General features: G+C 36.1%; 1 protein-coding gene and 1 pseudogene across 2 annotated transcripts in view; both read left to right on the top strand.

Moving 5' to 3' along the window:
- Window positions 1-16,422, top strand: part of Dennd1b (DENN domain containing 1B) — a 210,918-nt gene that overhangs the window by 119,754 nt on the left and 74,742 nt on the right. For both annotated transcript variants that reach the window (XM_050151643.1, XM_050151642.1), the window contains 2 exons: window positions 3,689-3,790; window positions 15,082-15,207. In XM_050151643.1, the coding sequence (XP_050007600.1) occupies window positions 3,689-3,790; window positions 15,082-15,207 (228 nt within the window). The remainder of the gene's footprint in view (window positions 1-3,688; window positions 3,791-15,081; window positions 15,208-16,422) is intronic.
- LOC126507383 (uncharacterized) lies at window positions 545-663 on the top strand (annotated as a pseudogene).

The raw sequence follows: 16,422 nt of genomic DNA, 5'->3' as shown, positions 1-16,422 counted from the left end.
TTAATGCATTTTAGTAGGTTTAACACGTTTTTAACGTTTTTAATATTGAAGTCTCAGTGGGATAAATTTGTGACTCCTTCTATTTTATGAATTTTAAGAAACTATTATAAGCCAAGGATACAATGTATGAAATGAGGCATGAGCATATAGATATTTACTCTGTGATTAGATCAGGAAGTAGATAACCTGAATTTTGTAGATTGACTTTCATGAAATGATTTGTTTGTATTTTTTTTCTTAAAAGTAAGTTTGATTTTCATGACTTCCATAACTAAATGTATTAGTATCACACAGAATTTTATAATGTATTTACTTATAGAGATGAAAATAATTTAAAATTGAAGAGAGTACCTAGTAGTTTTACATTAATTTTGGGTGTGTAGAATGTTTCTACAATGTTTAAAATGAATAAATTAGGCCTTTTCAAATTATGATGATTGAGGAAGTACATTAGCCTATATCATTTAATTTATCACATACTTCTTAATGACTTACAAAGAAATTTTAAATTTAAAATAATTCTTAGAAAATTTATAATTAAATGGTCTATTGCCATGCCACCCTAAAGGTGCCTGATCTCGTCTGATCTCAGAAGCTAAGCAAGGTCGGGCCTGGTTAGTACTTGGATGGAAGACTGCCTGGGAATACTGGGTGCTGTAGCCAAAAAAAAAAAAAAAAAAAAAAAAAAAAAAAAAATTATAATTAAATGATTTTCTCCCTCTGTCTTTTCTGGAAGCAGATTTTTTACTTTTTGAGGATAACGGCCATTCTAGCTTTCAGTGGCCGCTTGGATTAGAGTGTGGGAAGTGTGCACGCCTTCAGTGATGTGCTTGTTTGTTAGCACTCAGTTTGTAGCCAGGGAGGAGAAGGTGCGATTGCGCTGCCTTTTAACCAGGTGAATATTACATAAACTACAGTAAGATGTAATCCATTCTTCATTATGTCACTATCAAACAGTTTTAAATTAATATTTTTATTTTTTCATTTTATTTATAATATATGTTTCAAAGGGAATTTAGACCTTTCTGTAGTTAATATACGAGACAGCTCTGAGTAACTTTCTGCCTTTCTCTAGCAATTGCATCTATTTTTGGAAAAAAATAAAGAAGACCTATTGTCCTTTTGGTCATTACAGTCTCAGCTAACATTACTAATTATATAAAATTCTCCAAGTTCTAAAGCATGAAATTAATGCTCTTTGAAACTTTCTTTCACTTGTTTTTATATAATTGTGCGTAAAGAATGATGAAAACATATCTTTTCAAAGAAGAAATTTATTTCTGAAATAAAAAAAAACAGTTTTATTTTCCCAGCCTTCAGGGTGAAATTAGTGCTGGCTAATGTGTAACTGAACTTGGAAGCTGCAGACACAAGGGTGAACTTGTTTGTTTTCATCTGTACCAGACTCTGAATTGCAATGTTGTTCCCCTTTCTTAAGGTTCTGTGCTGGCTGCCCTGAGCCATTCCAGTACATTAGTGAGCATACTATACATAGCCGCAGTGTGTACAAGGGTGAGAGACACACACTCAGCACAGTGTGTCCAGCATTACATTCTTAGTTTTCATGTTTTCTTCTAAATTTCACCCCATATGAGATCTAAAAATATAAGACTGAGGAAAAGTTCTATTTCTGACTTGCATGCCTCGGTCAGGAAGTCACAGCTAACACTTGATTTGGACAGAAGAAATAGAGTGCTAATATCAGCATTTTCAGATAGTTAAGTTGTAACCTACTTCCCCCTTCTGCTTATATAGATTTATTCTAGTTCAGTTTCAGTTTATTAATAATGAGCAGAATTTTTTAACTTTTATTGAATGATCCCTTGAACAAAATTTAATATTCAGTCAATATCTGCCTTAAGTGAAAAGCAATTCAAAAGGTCTACATATCATTTTAATACTATTCAGTCTTTTGTTCTAATGTCATCAAAAACATCTTGGTGGCAAATAGTTCTTATTTGAAAGTATTTGAACAAATCATTTCCCATTGGAAAAAATGAGGTTTAGGCTTCTGAATTATATCAATTTTTCCAGCATGAGAACATCACAGAAAGTTATATGCTCATCATATTATGACATACTTTTTCTAAGCAAATAGCACATATGTTTTGCTTATAAATTGTTATTAAAATTATGGATAATACGCATGATGACCGAGTTATGCATTTAGACCTTTTAAACATCTGCATGAAAAGGAAAGGAAATGACCTTAATTTTAGACGTCTCTTTAGAATGTCATTTATATCACCAGAATGATTTCTTGATAATAACTAAGAGGTAACATCTTTTAATTCTGATTTTTTATTCATTGGAATCTTTTTTCCAAGACAGATTTTAGATCCAGTATCTCTTGAGAATATACAGTCTATGTTTTGGATTTTTAAACCCATAGAAATTCTTCATCCCCAGTCATCATTTCTGTAGGAAATTTAACATTTATCTGAATACTCAAAAGATTTGAAATCCAAAATGGGTCAGGGGCACTTTAATTAAATCAACTTGTAAGAAAATAATTGGTTAAACTAGTTTAAAATTGAAACATTTAGCCAGTGGAGCTTGCCTTTAATCACAACATTTGGGAGGCAGAGACAGGAGGATCTCTGTGAGTTCAAGATTGGCCTGGCCTACATCATATTCCAAGACAGCCAAAGATACTTAGAGAGACCTCCCCCTTTTCAGAACTATACTGATGCACTTAACTAAAAGTGCTGCACCAAAATTACCACCTTCCGGTTCTGCCAGTTGGCCTGTATGAAGGGGAATTCTGGATTTCGTGGCTGGATTTCATTGCTTGAGTACATCATTACCCTGAGGAATGTTGCCACAGTAGAGTTTGGTGTTTTAAGTAGGTATGTGAAACAGAAAATAAACTATATTCCCTCTCAGCTATGACAGTTTTGATACGATTTTTATAACTTTCCTATTTGTAAACCTATTGAGATAGCATTTTACTAAATCTCCAACAACATGGAAAGATAAATCAATCTGATGAATTGTTAAATTTTGTCTTTTTTTTTTTTTTTTTGGAGCCAGGGTTTCTTTGTTTAGCACTGCCTGTCTTAGAACTCACTCTCCAGACCGGGATGGCCTCTGCCTCCAAATGCTGGCATTATAAATGTTGCTCTTTACGTACAAATTCACATGAGGACATAATTGGCAAATTACATATTAGTAGTCTCTGCATCATCTGCTCATTTCACTTCCAGTCCTGCTCGTGGATGCACATTGGTATGGCCGTATAGGGACATTTGTTTACATAAAATGTACTTCAGTACTATAGTCATCATTATTAGTTTATTCCTCTCGCCAATGTATTTATGCTAAAATGGGTTTGACCCTGGAAACAATTTTCCATATTATAAGTTTGACATTGAAATGATAAAAGCTACAGCTTTTATATTTTTATGCACCTCTTCTTATAAGTGTTGTGCTAAATGTTTGGCAGCCATTTTAATTGATATTAGATGAGGAAATTTTCTACGCCAAGCATTCTAATCAAATAATTTTGGATGAATTATAGTTAAATTTCCTTTCTCAGAAAGCAAAGTTGTTTATATTATTTTATAATATTGAATTTCCTTCTTTAATTTTTCCAAGCTGCACTAAGATAATTTTTTGTTTCCAAACGCATCATAAATTTGTACAAAAAATATAATGAGATCTTTTCATAATTGTGTTTTTTAAACAGAAAGTGAAAAATAAATCATTGGAAGATGTTGTTGTGTTAAATGTTGACACAAACACTTTAGAATCACCATTTAATGACTTGAGCAACCTACCCAGTGATGTGGTAAGTCCAAGGGATGTCTGTGCTGAGCAAGAATGTTTGTTGGTGGACCCTCAAGTTACTGTTTTCCACTTTGTATCTGAGCCTTTAAAGTCGGTCTATACAAGGGTTTTAAGAAGAACCTATGTAGATTCTATTTTTAATATTTTACCTTTTGGCAGTTGAGATTTTAAATAGAATGCCGTGTTCCTTATTGTAAAAACGGGATCATAATTACAAAGCTAGATGCATTCATTACGCAGAGTTTCTTTAACATTGAGTCCCTTCATCTCGTCTTAATCATTGTATTACAAAGTAGGCATTCTGTCTGCCTGGTGGCATGTCTTGCAAAAAGAACGAGAGAGTTTTTGAAGGCAAGAAGAAGAAGGGGCCAATTATCGGCTTTTGCTTCCCTGCCACCTGCCAGCGCTTTTCCTTTTAATTAATGATCTGATGGCACTGGTCAATATAATAAGAAATGCTTGTACAGTTGGGGTCAGAGAATTCTGGCTTTGATCTCTCTCAACTTTCTGAAACATTTATTTGTTTTCTCTAAATTATTTCAGTTTTATTTTAATCTTTCCTGTCCTGCTGAGGGCCACAAGAATGAAAACCTACAGTTTGTCATCTCCTTTGGCAGAGCAAAGAATGCTTACTTCGAATTCTATTTGTAAATTAAACTGCAAACCCAGTTTGTCATAAAAGACATCTGATCCTTTTGAAATGATGAAAACTGTCTTTTGTCTGTAAAGCTGATAGATTAAGTGCCGGTTCTCTTCAGGTCTTTGATCTTGTGGATGGTGTGTGTGTGTGTGTGTGTGTGTGTGTGTGTATGTGTGTGTGTGTGTGTGTGTGTGTGTTTTAATGGGATATATTCTGTATTTCTTATTAAATAATCTATGTAAAATTGCCATTGTTGACTTTTGTGTTCTTTAATAAAGGGCAAAATTGCAAACTTGTGCTATTTCTGTACATATTTGATGATTATTTATATGTCTTTATAACATAGTTATAAGTTTAAAATAACTCCCTTCTTTAAAAGAAGCCCTCAAAATGTTCATTCTTCTCAACATTATTAAAATTTGAGAATTGAAAGTAAACTTTGCAATAAATTTTTCTCTATTTTCTTCATTATTAAGGCGTTTTAGAAGGTGAATTTAAAACTCTCAAGTTTAAATAATACATTAGTACTAGCCTAGATTGTGCCCATGGATAATGATAGGAAAATGGGAATTTAATATCAAAGCCAGAATGCTTAGGCTTATCAATAACCAGCCCAGTCCCTGACCTTTAAGCTCATTAGGCCGAGCTGTGTATTCTCTGCAGTAAAACTGTGTGAACCATCCAGACTCAGACCGGCCGACACTGTTTTTCTCTCAGCTTAATGCAGCCGGGGGCTTCGTCATGAATTCTGCAGAGACTGGACTGCTATTAAGGATATACTATGTATCTAGAAATCCATCCAAGTAGGTTTCAATGGGTGGAGAAATCCTTACGAAAACAGAATTCCAGCTTTTCAAAACATTTTAATTATGGCATACACATTTCCTACTGTTATGTTTACTAAAAAGAAGAGTGAGAGGAACTCTGCCTTTCTCTACATGATATTAAAATCTGTACAGTTGCCCCGAGCTCCGGACTGAGCCTTTGAAGTCTCAGCATAGTGGGAATCGCTTTTAACTGAGAAGTACTTTGCTTGTAATTTTTTTTTTTTGTAATTAAGATTTAAATGTATAGGAATGCTAAGCGACGTTCACAGATGTACGGACACACATAGAGGTTACAAAAGAAGCGGTGTGCTCTGATTTAGCACTACATTCAGCTAACCGCCATTGTGCGCATGTTGGAAAAGGAGCGTTGGCAGCGAGTCAGGCAGATTGCAAAGGTGCTGCCATTTGAAGGCCACAGACTTGCCGACAGCTGAAGACTCGGCGAGTAAAAGCTCTGAGATAGAGCAAGGGCTGTGTTGAAAATAAGAGGTCTTTTCAAGTCGTGGTGATTTTCTAAAATATTTTAGACAATTGTTCATCTGATCTTTAATAAAGTTCTCATTTTCATCAGTTTTTCAAGGCTGCCCTTTAGAGTGCTACACAGTTTAAAATGGCAAATGTTTTAAATAAGATCTGATAAAATCCTGAATGATAACTGAATTTTTGTGTGTGATTTACATTAATACATATTTCTGAAGCTTGGAAGGTATTACTATTGGCATTGTTTGATTAGTTAGTAAGTTAACTGAGATTTGAAAGGAGGCCCTTTTGAAAGCATCCCCCAAAGCATTTAAATTATGTGCCCAGGCCGGGTGAGTGTGTGCATGTGCTCTCTATTACTGTGTCACATGGACCAGTGGCCGCGCTGCTCAGAGGTCAGTGGTCACAGTTGTCCTGAATTACTAGCTCTTTTTTCCTCTGGACCCTCTGGTGCGTTGCATGCTGTAATCTTCTTAATGGCTTCATTCCAATATTCACACATAATATTTTAGATTTATTGACTGTTAGAAATACTACCACGCCAGTAGCACTTCCGCTGCTCTTAAGGTATTTAAAATTGGAAAAATAAATCAGGGCATGCCTCAGGAATCCTTTGTTTTCCTTTTGGGAGGGAAAAAAAACCACCTTTCTTCCTGTTTTCTGACAGGAACACTTGGCTTTTGATTTCATCATTTCACTGTAGATTTGGACCATCAAAACCAAACAAAATCTAGATGTTTTATTGGGAATGATTTTAAGGGTATTATTTCATTAAAAAAACTTTTGAAGACAGTGACACATTGAGACTCTTTTACAGCTTGTATATGGAAGTATTGTGATTTTGTTTTAGTAATATGCCATGTAGACATTTTCAAACATATATAGTTGGAATATTTTAAATAAAAGAGTAATCTTTAGGGCCAAATAACCATCAATCAAAGTTAGTGTTCTGGTAGTGTGTTTATGAGAATGGGAAGGCAAGTTCAATTATATATAACTGGGTAAATTTCAGATGAGTTCATTTAATTTCAGAAAATGAACTATTGAAATCCCTCATTCTATATATTTATAGACAGACTTAGTTTAATTATGTAGCAACTTAAAACTTTGTATTTCTTACTTTTACCACTCATTTTGATTTCTGTCATTATTAATATTTTATAATAATTTGGGAAATGTTACTATTCATAAAGTAAGATGCTAACCTATTTACTTGCTGGAAAATTAGGTTAATAATCAGAATTATAGTATGATTTAGGAAGTTTGTTCTCATAAGAATGTTAAGACCAGCAATTTTAAACCAAGTCTTACAGATGAGAGCTGCTGAGAGTTGACTAACGTCTGACAAAGCTACTTGTATTAGAATATTCATTACAACAGACAAGTGGTCTTTGCATAACCATCTTTTGATAATTCTTATTTATTAAAGAACATGTTCTTATTTTGGTAGACAGACAGAGGCACAGGAAGTATACTGTCGATAGCTAGAGCTGTAGTGAATAAGGCTGGTCTTTGTTTTTCTGCCTCGCAGGAAGTGGGATACACATTCATGAGTAATGGGTAGACATAGCTACAGTTTCTTTCTCAAGCAGCTTGCGATTCTTGTCTTATTAGAGGAATAGCAACATGTTATATTTGATTTAAAATTTTTCAGTTTTTAAAGATATTTTTATCTAGCAAATACTCTAGTTGGAAAATAATTGTTTCGTATGATAAAAGTTAGTGAAAGTGTCTACCACCTTTACATGTTATTCTGTGTAATGACCAGTATAGTTGAGTATAGTTGTCAGACATCCACTGTGCACCTTTGCATGATTGCGTAGGGGCACACTGTGATAGAATAGCTAGGTTTTGGTATAAAATTGTGTAAATTCTAAAGTATTAGGAAACACTTTTTATAAATGCTCTTTTGTAAACTCTTGTTACACTGACATTTTAAAATATCCTTTGAAGGAATATGCTAATGATTTAATTGTGATATGAAGGGCAAAATCACCAAACTCACGAGGAACCTAAAGAACTAGAGAAAACTTCCAAAACACAAACTTGAAATTAAAATTTTAAGTAGCTACATTTAAGAGAGTTTATTTGGAAATCAGTTTAGAAAAGGATTTTAAAATTAATTTAAAATTATAAAGTATATAAACTAATCTCTTGTGGCCATGGATTTTATCAATAAATGTTTAATTGACTGACTCGATCCTCTAATTTAACGAGAAGGCTTTAGCGAGTTAAATGTCAGAGTTATAGGAAGATAAGGCTCGGAGACCATGACTTCTGTTCCAGGCATGTCCCAGCTCTGCTGTGATCCTGATGTTGTGAATGGTCAGGGAAGCCTCCAGCAAATGCCTGTGATGGTCCATGCCGTAAATCTTCAAAGTACAGCATGGCATGGAGAACATTTAATGTTTAGAACAGACTTGAGGAACCGAATCTGCTTTCAGTTTGTCCTTGAAGATGTCTATGCATGCCCATCCTCATCCGGCATCCGTTCTCCAAACCTCTGCCTCGCCAGGCTCTATGGTGTGCTTTGGGAATAGTAAGCACTGGATGAGGGAGTGCAGATGAGAAAGAGTTACGCCGTTTAAATACCTTGACACAGAAGTTTGCTTTTACAAATCTCTGTGTAGTTATCATCCAGTATATTATACAAGAATGCTTTTATTTGATTCTCATAATGGAAAGACAAAAGAAGCCCAGAACATTCTGTACTATTTTCCTACAATATAACATCTTATTTCCCGCCTGACTGGAAAAGCCCTCGCTGTGATGGAATTCTAATTGTCTGTGAAAACTCATTGTCTTTTTAAATGATTATTTTCATAGATGTGATCATTTCTAAAGTAAATTTTTTGTTGGCTATTACAGATTTTACTATTTCCCTACTTTCTCTCATAGTATATTTTCAGTATACAAGGCTTAGATATGAAGAAAGGGAAAAGAAAATACACCCCAGCTTTAGATGTGCTTGAGAATATCTCAGAACTCTACTTTTCTCTCACTTGAGTAAGAGCTAGCCCAACTTTGTATCTCCTCTTTATATCTATTTTGTCCTTAATAAAGTTAATTCCTTGCTGCCTGTTTTACTGGCTGTAAGAGTTCATGAGTTCCATGGGCTTCCTCTAGCGTTTCATTTTTCAGAGATGCCGCCTCTCTCTCTAGCACCCCGTGTGCTGTATTAGCCGCATTCTTTGCTGTTTCCTTATTGCTAATAAGGAGTGACAAGAAATGGCGCGCTTTCCTTTTCATATTTTGACGCTGACTACCGTTCATCTTACTCCTGAAACGCCTTGCCTCTCCCATACTCGAGACAGTGTTGTGATCTGCAATACTGAGTGTGTTGTCCTCGGAACTGCTCTAAATTTTGCTTGTATCATAAGGACTCGGTGAACTATGTGAATTATGATCCTGACGCCCATTGTAGATGCTCTGCTTGAGTAGCCTAGAGTTAAGGTAAATCATGTCTGGAACAGGTGGTTTTGCTCACTTTATGCACTCTTTGAGGCATTCATTGGATCAGCGTGTATTTATCAAGCGCGTACTGCGTACCCATATCATGCCGAGAGCTGATAATATAATGGCAAATTAGAAAACACAGTTTAAAGACACACATTACTTTGACAGGCTCTTCTGGTCTGGTATTATTATAGATGCTGACAGATGTTATAAAGAAAAGGAACAGTTGCACTTGAAGAGATTGACGTGACAGCCCTAGTTCATTGAGTCAGGGAGATAGGCCTGTTCTAGGCTTAGATGCAGGGAAAATAAAGTGTAGGCCTTTGTAGTCCCACAGAAATTGCCTTTTTATAGTATTGCACAGAGTTTTAAGAGCTCGGTGTTTCCTGGATTAATATGGCTGTTCCCTTTTGGCCTGACCAGAACCTTATAAGATGTCAGCTCATGGAGTGCTGAGCTTCAGGTTCACCAGCAAGAGCAGCTGCAGAAGCCAGAGTTTAGTCTTTGTTTTCTTCATATGACTTACACATGCTTTTGTATAACACCTTTTTTTCTTTCTACTTTAAGTGATAAGTCAATTAGGGCACAACCTAAAATACCATAACAAAAAATTCAGAAGTTTTGATCCATACTTTTTATTGTTTTATTCATTACCAAATGGCCAGATCTGAAAGTACAGATATAAGAAACATTGTACAGACTGAGCAGGTTATAGGAGTGTGTATATACATTTCATATATTATTACATAATTATATACACGTGTATATGTGCATATAACAACTATTAATGAAACTATTCATGATAAATAATTTTTTATTTATTGTATAATAATTCAAAGGAAAGCTGTCGAGAACTGTAGGCACCTTCCATCTTCAAGGTATGGCATCAATTCCAGGGTTAAGGTACCTGTTCATTATTTGTTCTCTACTTCCTAAGAAAGGAGAAATCCAGGTAAGGTACACACAACCTAGTTCATATTCCATTTGCCTGGTTCTACACCAGGTCACAAGGGAAATAACTAGGTTATCCATGTATTATTCAAAATTTGGGACTAACATTAAGAAGATGTTGAGGACATGTGGACTGACACAGCTGAAGTGGACATGACTTTGATCAAGCTTACATACCATTTTTATCAGCACAAAAACTTAGATAAGGCTTTCATAACACAGCTAAGTTCATCATGTCCTTCTTTAAGGTGGCCTACTTAGTGTGTTTAAGTATGCCTCTTTAAAATTATGGTTCCATTTATATACATGTGTGTATGTAGTTCTCTCTATATAAATATAACCTGCTCAGTCTATATAGTGTTACTTGTGTGTTTCCTAGGTGACTACTTGCTATTGGATAATTAATTATATTCTTCACACTTAGTATTTCTTAATCACCTGGAGTTCTTTGTCTAGGGTCGAGGGCTTGGGATTTCCTCTGTCCATGTTAGCATGCCTATTGGTATTATTCTTACTCGACTTCTGTTTAGGTGTTCATGTTGGCGAGACTTTATGGCTGTAGTTTCTAACATTTGTAGGAGTCAGAATCTTACAGGAAACTCCCTGTTCCTTTGGCTCTTACAATCTCTCTGTCCTCTCTTATGGAGTGATTCCTTAGCCTTAGGTACAAGAGTTGTCTAATAGATGTATCAGTTGGGAATGGGCTCCACAATTCTGTATATTGATGAGTTGTGGTTTTCTGTAATGGTTTCCTTGTTGATATGTGAGAATAACACTTATAATTAGTACTTAGAATGTAGTTAGGTATTCTGCTGTTTTAGTGAGGTATGGGTTATACTATCCGTAACTTAACTATCCCTGGTAGTTAGCCATGACATGCATGCCATTTTTGCTCCCTTAGGAGAAGAGCCTTGCCATGCTGATCACCGTTGCTCCCTCGGGGTCAACATGTTGAGCTACTCACTGTTGCTTTTTTAAGGCCTCCATGCCATGCTGATCACTGTTGTAGCAGAACACTTTTATTCTTGCTGTTTACCATGATTCCGAACATAAAATAGAATATCTAGGTAAGGGTTGTTATTTTTCTTCATAACAATAATACTGTGGCCATGGATTCACCTATCAACTGTAGAAATGAAGAGAAACACCCACTGTTTCTCTGCCAAGCACCCTGCAGATGTGCCAGTCTGCACAGACCTCTACCAAACACCTGCAGATGTGCCCGTCTGCACAGACCTCTACCAAACACCTGCAGATGTGCCCGTCTGCACAGACTGACTTTTTTGTGTCATTATCATGCACATACAGTCTTGCACTTCATTGCTAAGATGGAGAATGTGAACAGCCTGACCATGGCTCCTTGGCCATGGGTTCACACACTATTTTGTGCACTAGTTGATAAGACCAGGTCTTCTGCTCTTTGTAAGTTCTTGCTATAAGAACCCAGTCACTGAAGCAGGGCGGTAATAGCGCATTCCTTTAATCCCAGCACTCGGGAGGCAGAAACAGGTGGATCTAAGCGAGTTTGAGGCCAGCCTTGAATACAAGAGCTAGTTCCAGGACAGGCTCCAAAGTTACATCAAAACCCTGTCTTGAAAAACAAGCAAACAAACAAACATAAAATTTAAAAAATTCCTGCTTCTAATGCTGTGAATGACTGTGTGAATGCCCAATTGTCCTTGTACAAGGAGAGAAAGTGTCTATTTCTGAAGGTTTTTTCCATTAACGATTTTTTTGACTTATGTATATATAACTAGATGGAAAATATATTTAGAGGCAGAAAATGGTCTAAAAATAAAGTTTAATAAAAGCTATGACATAATCTTTAGCAAGTGAAGGGTCAGTATAGCCCATTTAAGGAAACAAGTGATTCGTGTTTTTTTCAGTGTAACAGGATTTGTGACAACAACTTGTGACCAAAGTCCTAAATATTTCTTGTGAACTCAGAGTTGCATGCTAATAGAAATTTGCAGGCCCAGAGGAGGACGTACATTTATTTCATACCTAAAGCTAGAAGCTTGGAACAGAAGTAGAAAATATTATTTCAAAAAGCAGGTGCTGAAAAGGGTGCAGAAGAGACACGATCAGATTATAGATTAAAAACTGCTGAAAGCTAATTAGCACCAAAGGGCAGTGGTAACCATTGTTGATTTACAGCAGTGATCTAAAGGCCAGTGAGAACAGCAAGTTTATATTAGATTAATACACTTATTCCTAAAATGGATTTTTAAAAGCAACTTTATTTTGATATACTATTATTGAGCACTTGTATTCACACTTAGAAGTCTTGAATTCAGTTGCCCTTCTGGCTCCTGGAAATCAGATCTAGTGACAGTTATGTTGATCTAGAGCAAGCCAAGAAAGTACATGAAATAGTATAGAAACAAGCGAAGAAAAAGCACATATCTTACTAGGAAGTTTTGCATCTAATACATTTATATAAAGTTAGATAGGACTTACCATAGCACTAATCAAGAGAAACACAATGAGATCCATATAGGTCATCACAAGTTTTCTGGAAACCACATTCATAAATTCAAAGAATAGGCAAAATTGGTGTAATGATGTGTTTTATCTTCCTCTGCTCAGAACAGTGCTTTAAAATCTAGTCAACATAAAATTTGTTGTGAGTTTCCTTGTGTACAGACTCTTGTAGATGTGAGGCTTGCTTTATACTTGGAGCAGGTGTGAACTTGGATGGGGACATTCTTTTGCTCATGGCCCTAATGGCTGCCGTTTTGGAAAGCATAGTTATAAAAGAGGAGCTTTCTTTTTTCTTTCTTGTACTCTGGATACTAAAAGAGACGATCACCATGTGACTGTCTGTAGAAGTGAAGGTGCTGTCTTCCTTTGGTTGGGAAGGGCTCAACGCTGGGACTACTCTGGAGTAGCTCAGATAAGGCTGTTCTGTTCAGGGCATGGTGAAGGGAAGGTGGGGAGTGTGTGATGCTCCCCATTCCGTGAGCATGTGCCGACTGCCCAAACAGTTCCATTTGTTGTTTCTGAAAAGTACAACTTGAAGAACTTTATTTTGCAAAGATACAAGGCATAGCTTTTGTAAATAAGTGAAGTTTTTGTTTCATTTTTTCTGTAGAAAAGTTGGAAAAAACTCATTCTTTTAGTTCTTCTAATGTATATATCTTATATTCTTTATTGGAAGGACAGTAAGAGAATATATATTTTGTTATTTGTTTCTATTTTCTTAATCGAGAAAAGTACCATTTCAAGTCAGAATAAAGGACATTAAATCTGAAGCGTGTTTGAACTGCATTATTGTTTGGATATTTGGATTACCCAAACTGAGTTTAGATTTTAATAACAAAAGCTTTCTCTGAAATGAAACTGGTTTAGCACTTTTTGGTCAAATGAATTAGGCTCTAAATTTTTATCTGAATCTGTAGAGCTTGGATATAAATTGAAAAGATCACAGCTATGGGGAGAAGACCTATACCACAAAGGCCTTTCTGCATAGATTATGAATACCATAACTCAATAATTTTTCAAAACTATAGTTATAATTGGACCCAATGGGGGTCTGTTTCTTTGATGAGATCACAGTAACTGTGACTTTACACTGGAAAATGTCACTACTGTGAAGGTTTATCACCTGTAGAGCTGGTCTTTCCTCTGATGCTGTGTTCATTTCTCATTAGCATTATTCAAAGTTTAGTTGTTAATTAGGTTCACACTTCAATTACAATCATCATCTACAAGAGTAGTCAGGACTGCTTGAACAAAGAAATAAAAATATTCCCCTTTGCACATATTTAAAGGATAATTGGTATTATTTTATTATCTGGTAGTTTATACAGATAATATTGTGTTCAGGGAGCAATCTAGTTAAAACTTGTCTCTAAATTAGTTTTTATTTCCTTAAGAAAATAGAATGCAACCTCACAGTTTTCTATTTAAAATGTATCGATAAGAAATGTCTATGAAATTTGTTTTAAAGTGTACAGACTATGGTTTTTCTATTTTGATTGGAAGTAGTTAGTGAAGTGAATAAAAAGATAGCATCCTGAGTATGAGCTCACTTCCATCTGTGAGTCCACTAGCCTCTTACACTCCATTTCTAAAATGCATAGCACCCGAAATTGGACTAGGTGTGAAATATTGTAGCAGTTGAACAGCTTTTCAAATTTTTCATGTTATCGTATAAAAATTCCGTGTTTGCAGAACGTGAGTATTTTGTTCTGCTTGCTGGTCGGTGTGGTAGTGATCCGGAGCTCCAGTCTAGCACATGGCAGTGGGACATCCTGAACGCTGCATTTGCATCACAGCTTTGCCTCTGAGGAGCCACACAATGAAAGCAAACTGGTTCCTATCTTTGTCCCAAGTTTCTTCGTTTATAAGTGATAAAATGAATGTTTTTCTTAAAATGTGGTGAAATTGCAATGAGACAATAAATAACATTTACATAAGTTCCCATTCGTGGCCGGTGTGACTTTATCTCTTCTCTCTTTCCTTCTGATAATGATAAAAAGAGAAAATTACTTATGCAAATGATGCTTCCAAACAGAAAGTAAAATTGTAAATGATCTTGAAGGACTTCTAACAAATAACAATACCCAACAGAAACGAAGGCAACTGAACCAGCTTTATCTCTAAACAAGTAGACACACGTTATAATTGCTAAAAATCTGCAGGAAAGTGCCGCACAAGCAGTTTACTGTAAATAATTAAAGCTTATTTATGTCAAGAGGCCTTGGGAAAAAAGAGAGCATAAACCAATTTGCATTAGCACATTACTATCCTCTCCAGCTCTCGTTTCAATTAGCAGAGCAGCAGGTGCTTGGTGCAGCTAAAAAGATAAGCTCTCAGGGAGGAGGATGAATTTTGGCTGACCTGCAGACATTGCGCTTTGCCTGCTGATTGGGTTCGTACCTTGCTGTACCAATTTCTGAGGTGTTAATTTAACTGTTCCTCTCTGCCATGCAGGTCTCGGCCTTGAAAAATAAGCTGAAGAAGCAGTCCACGGCTACAGGAGATGGAGTGGCTCGGGCCTTTCTGAGGGCACAGGCGGCTTTGTTCGGATCCTATAGGGATGCTCTGAGATACAAGCCTGTAAGCATTCGTTTCATCTCTGTTTTAACTGATTTTCCATGGCCCCTTTGAATGAAGCAAGGGAAAGGAAGCATCTTCATATTATAAGTGAAGGAAGTATCATGGTTGCTGTTTAAAACTCAGCAGAAATGTGCTCCAGTCCGTCAGCTGCTGTCTCAGCCTTTTCATTACTCTTAGCTGATATTCCCCAGGTTCTTTGGCTTGTCGCCTATTGAAATTCTAGAAGTGGATTATTTATTTTTAAGTGAATTGATAAATTATATTCAAGCACTTACAATCACTTACCTGATCTTATAATCACCAAGAAACTCATGGGGTAGGAGAACTTAGTTAATAGCCTAGTTGTGGCAGGTGGGAAGTGGAAGGTAAGAAAATGAGCACTTTAACACTTGGCCATGTTTGAATATTTTTTTCTTCCTGGTTTATAACAGTTTCTGAAATGTGCTTGCCTATTTAGCATCGTGCCATTTATTCTAATTCCCTAAAAAGATTATTGAATTATGTTTAAGAATTTAGCTGATTCAAAATGGCAGGAGTCAAGTGCATTTGTTTCTCTCTGCAGTAGTCATTAAAAGCTGTTAGGCGGGTTTTACAAACAGTTTCTGTGAGACCATTCAATGACCAAATGACTAAACTTATAATGTATTTTTACGTTTGTGTTTTGTGTGTGTCTAGGCCGGCATGTGCCACAGTACACATGTAGGAGTCAGAGGGACCTTCAGGGTGTTGCCTCTTTCCTTCCACTGTGTGAGTCCTGAAGAATTGGCTTCAGGTCCTTGGGTTTGGTGGCAAGCTCCTATCTCTGGCCCAGATGTATACATTTTAAGGGCTAAAGACATTGGGTTAATAAGTAGTTACACAGAGGCCTGCCATTGATAGAATTCCATTGCTAGACTACCTTTAACCCTTACTCTGTAGACTATTTGGAAAGTGAGAATTTTTATGCCATCCTGAACTGTCTTCCAAAATTGATTTGTAGACCTCTTGAACATTACGAGAAATAACAAATACAGATATGCAATATTTTTTCTAACCAATCTTAGTGGTTCCCACCATGTAGCTCTCATACGTTTCAAGGGTCTTTGAGCTACAAGAGAAGTTTTTTTTTTTTTTTTGAGAATAGGCAAAAAAAAGTTTCCGCCTCCTCCCAGCCTCCCATTTCCCTCCCCCTCCCCCTCACTCTTCTCCCCCTCCCCCCACTCCTCTCCCCCTCCC

Source organism: Alexandromys fortis, unplaced genomic scaffold (assembly GCF_014885135.2).
Source record: "Alexandromys fortis isolate MF-2015 unplaced genomic scaffold, M_Fortis_MF-2015_v1.1 scaffold_71, whole genome shotgun sequence".
Taxonomy (NCBI): Eukaryota; Metazoa; Chordata; class Mammalia; order Rodentia; family Cricetidae; genus Alexandromys; species Alexandromys fortis.
Note: the sequence above shows the minus strand (reverse complement) of the source record. Positions and strands in the feature narration are given on the sequence as shown.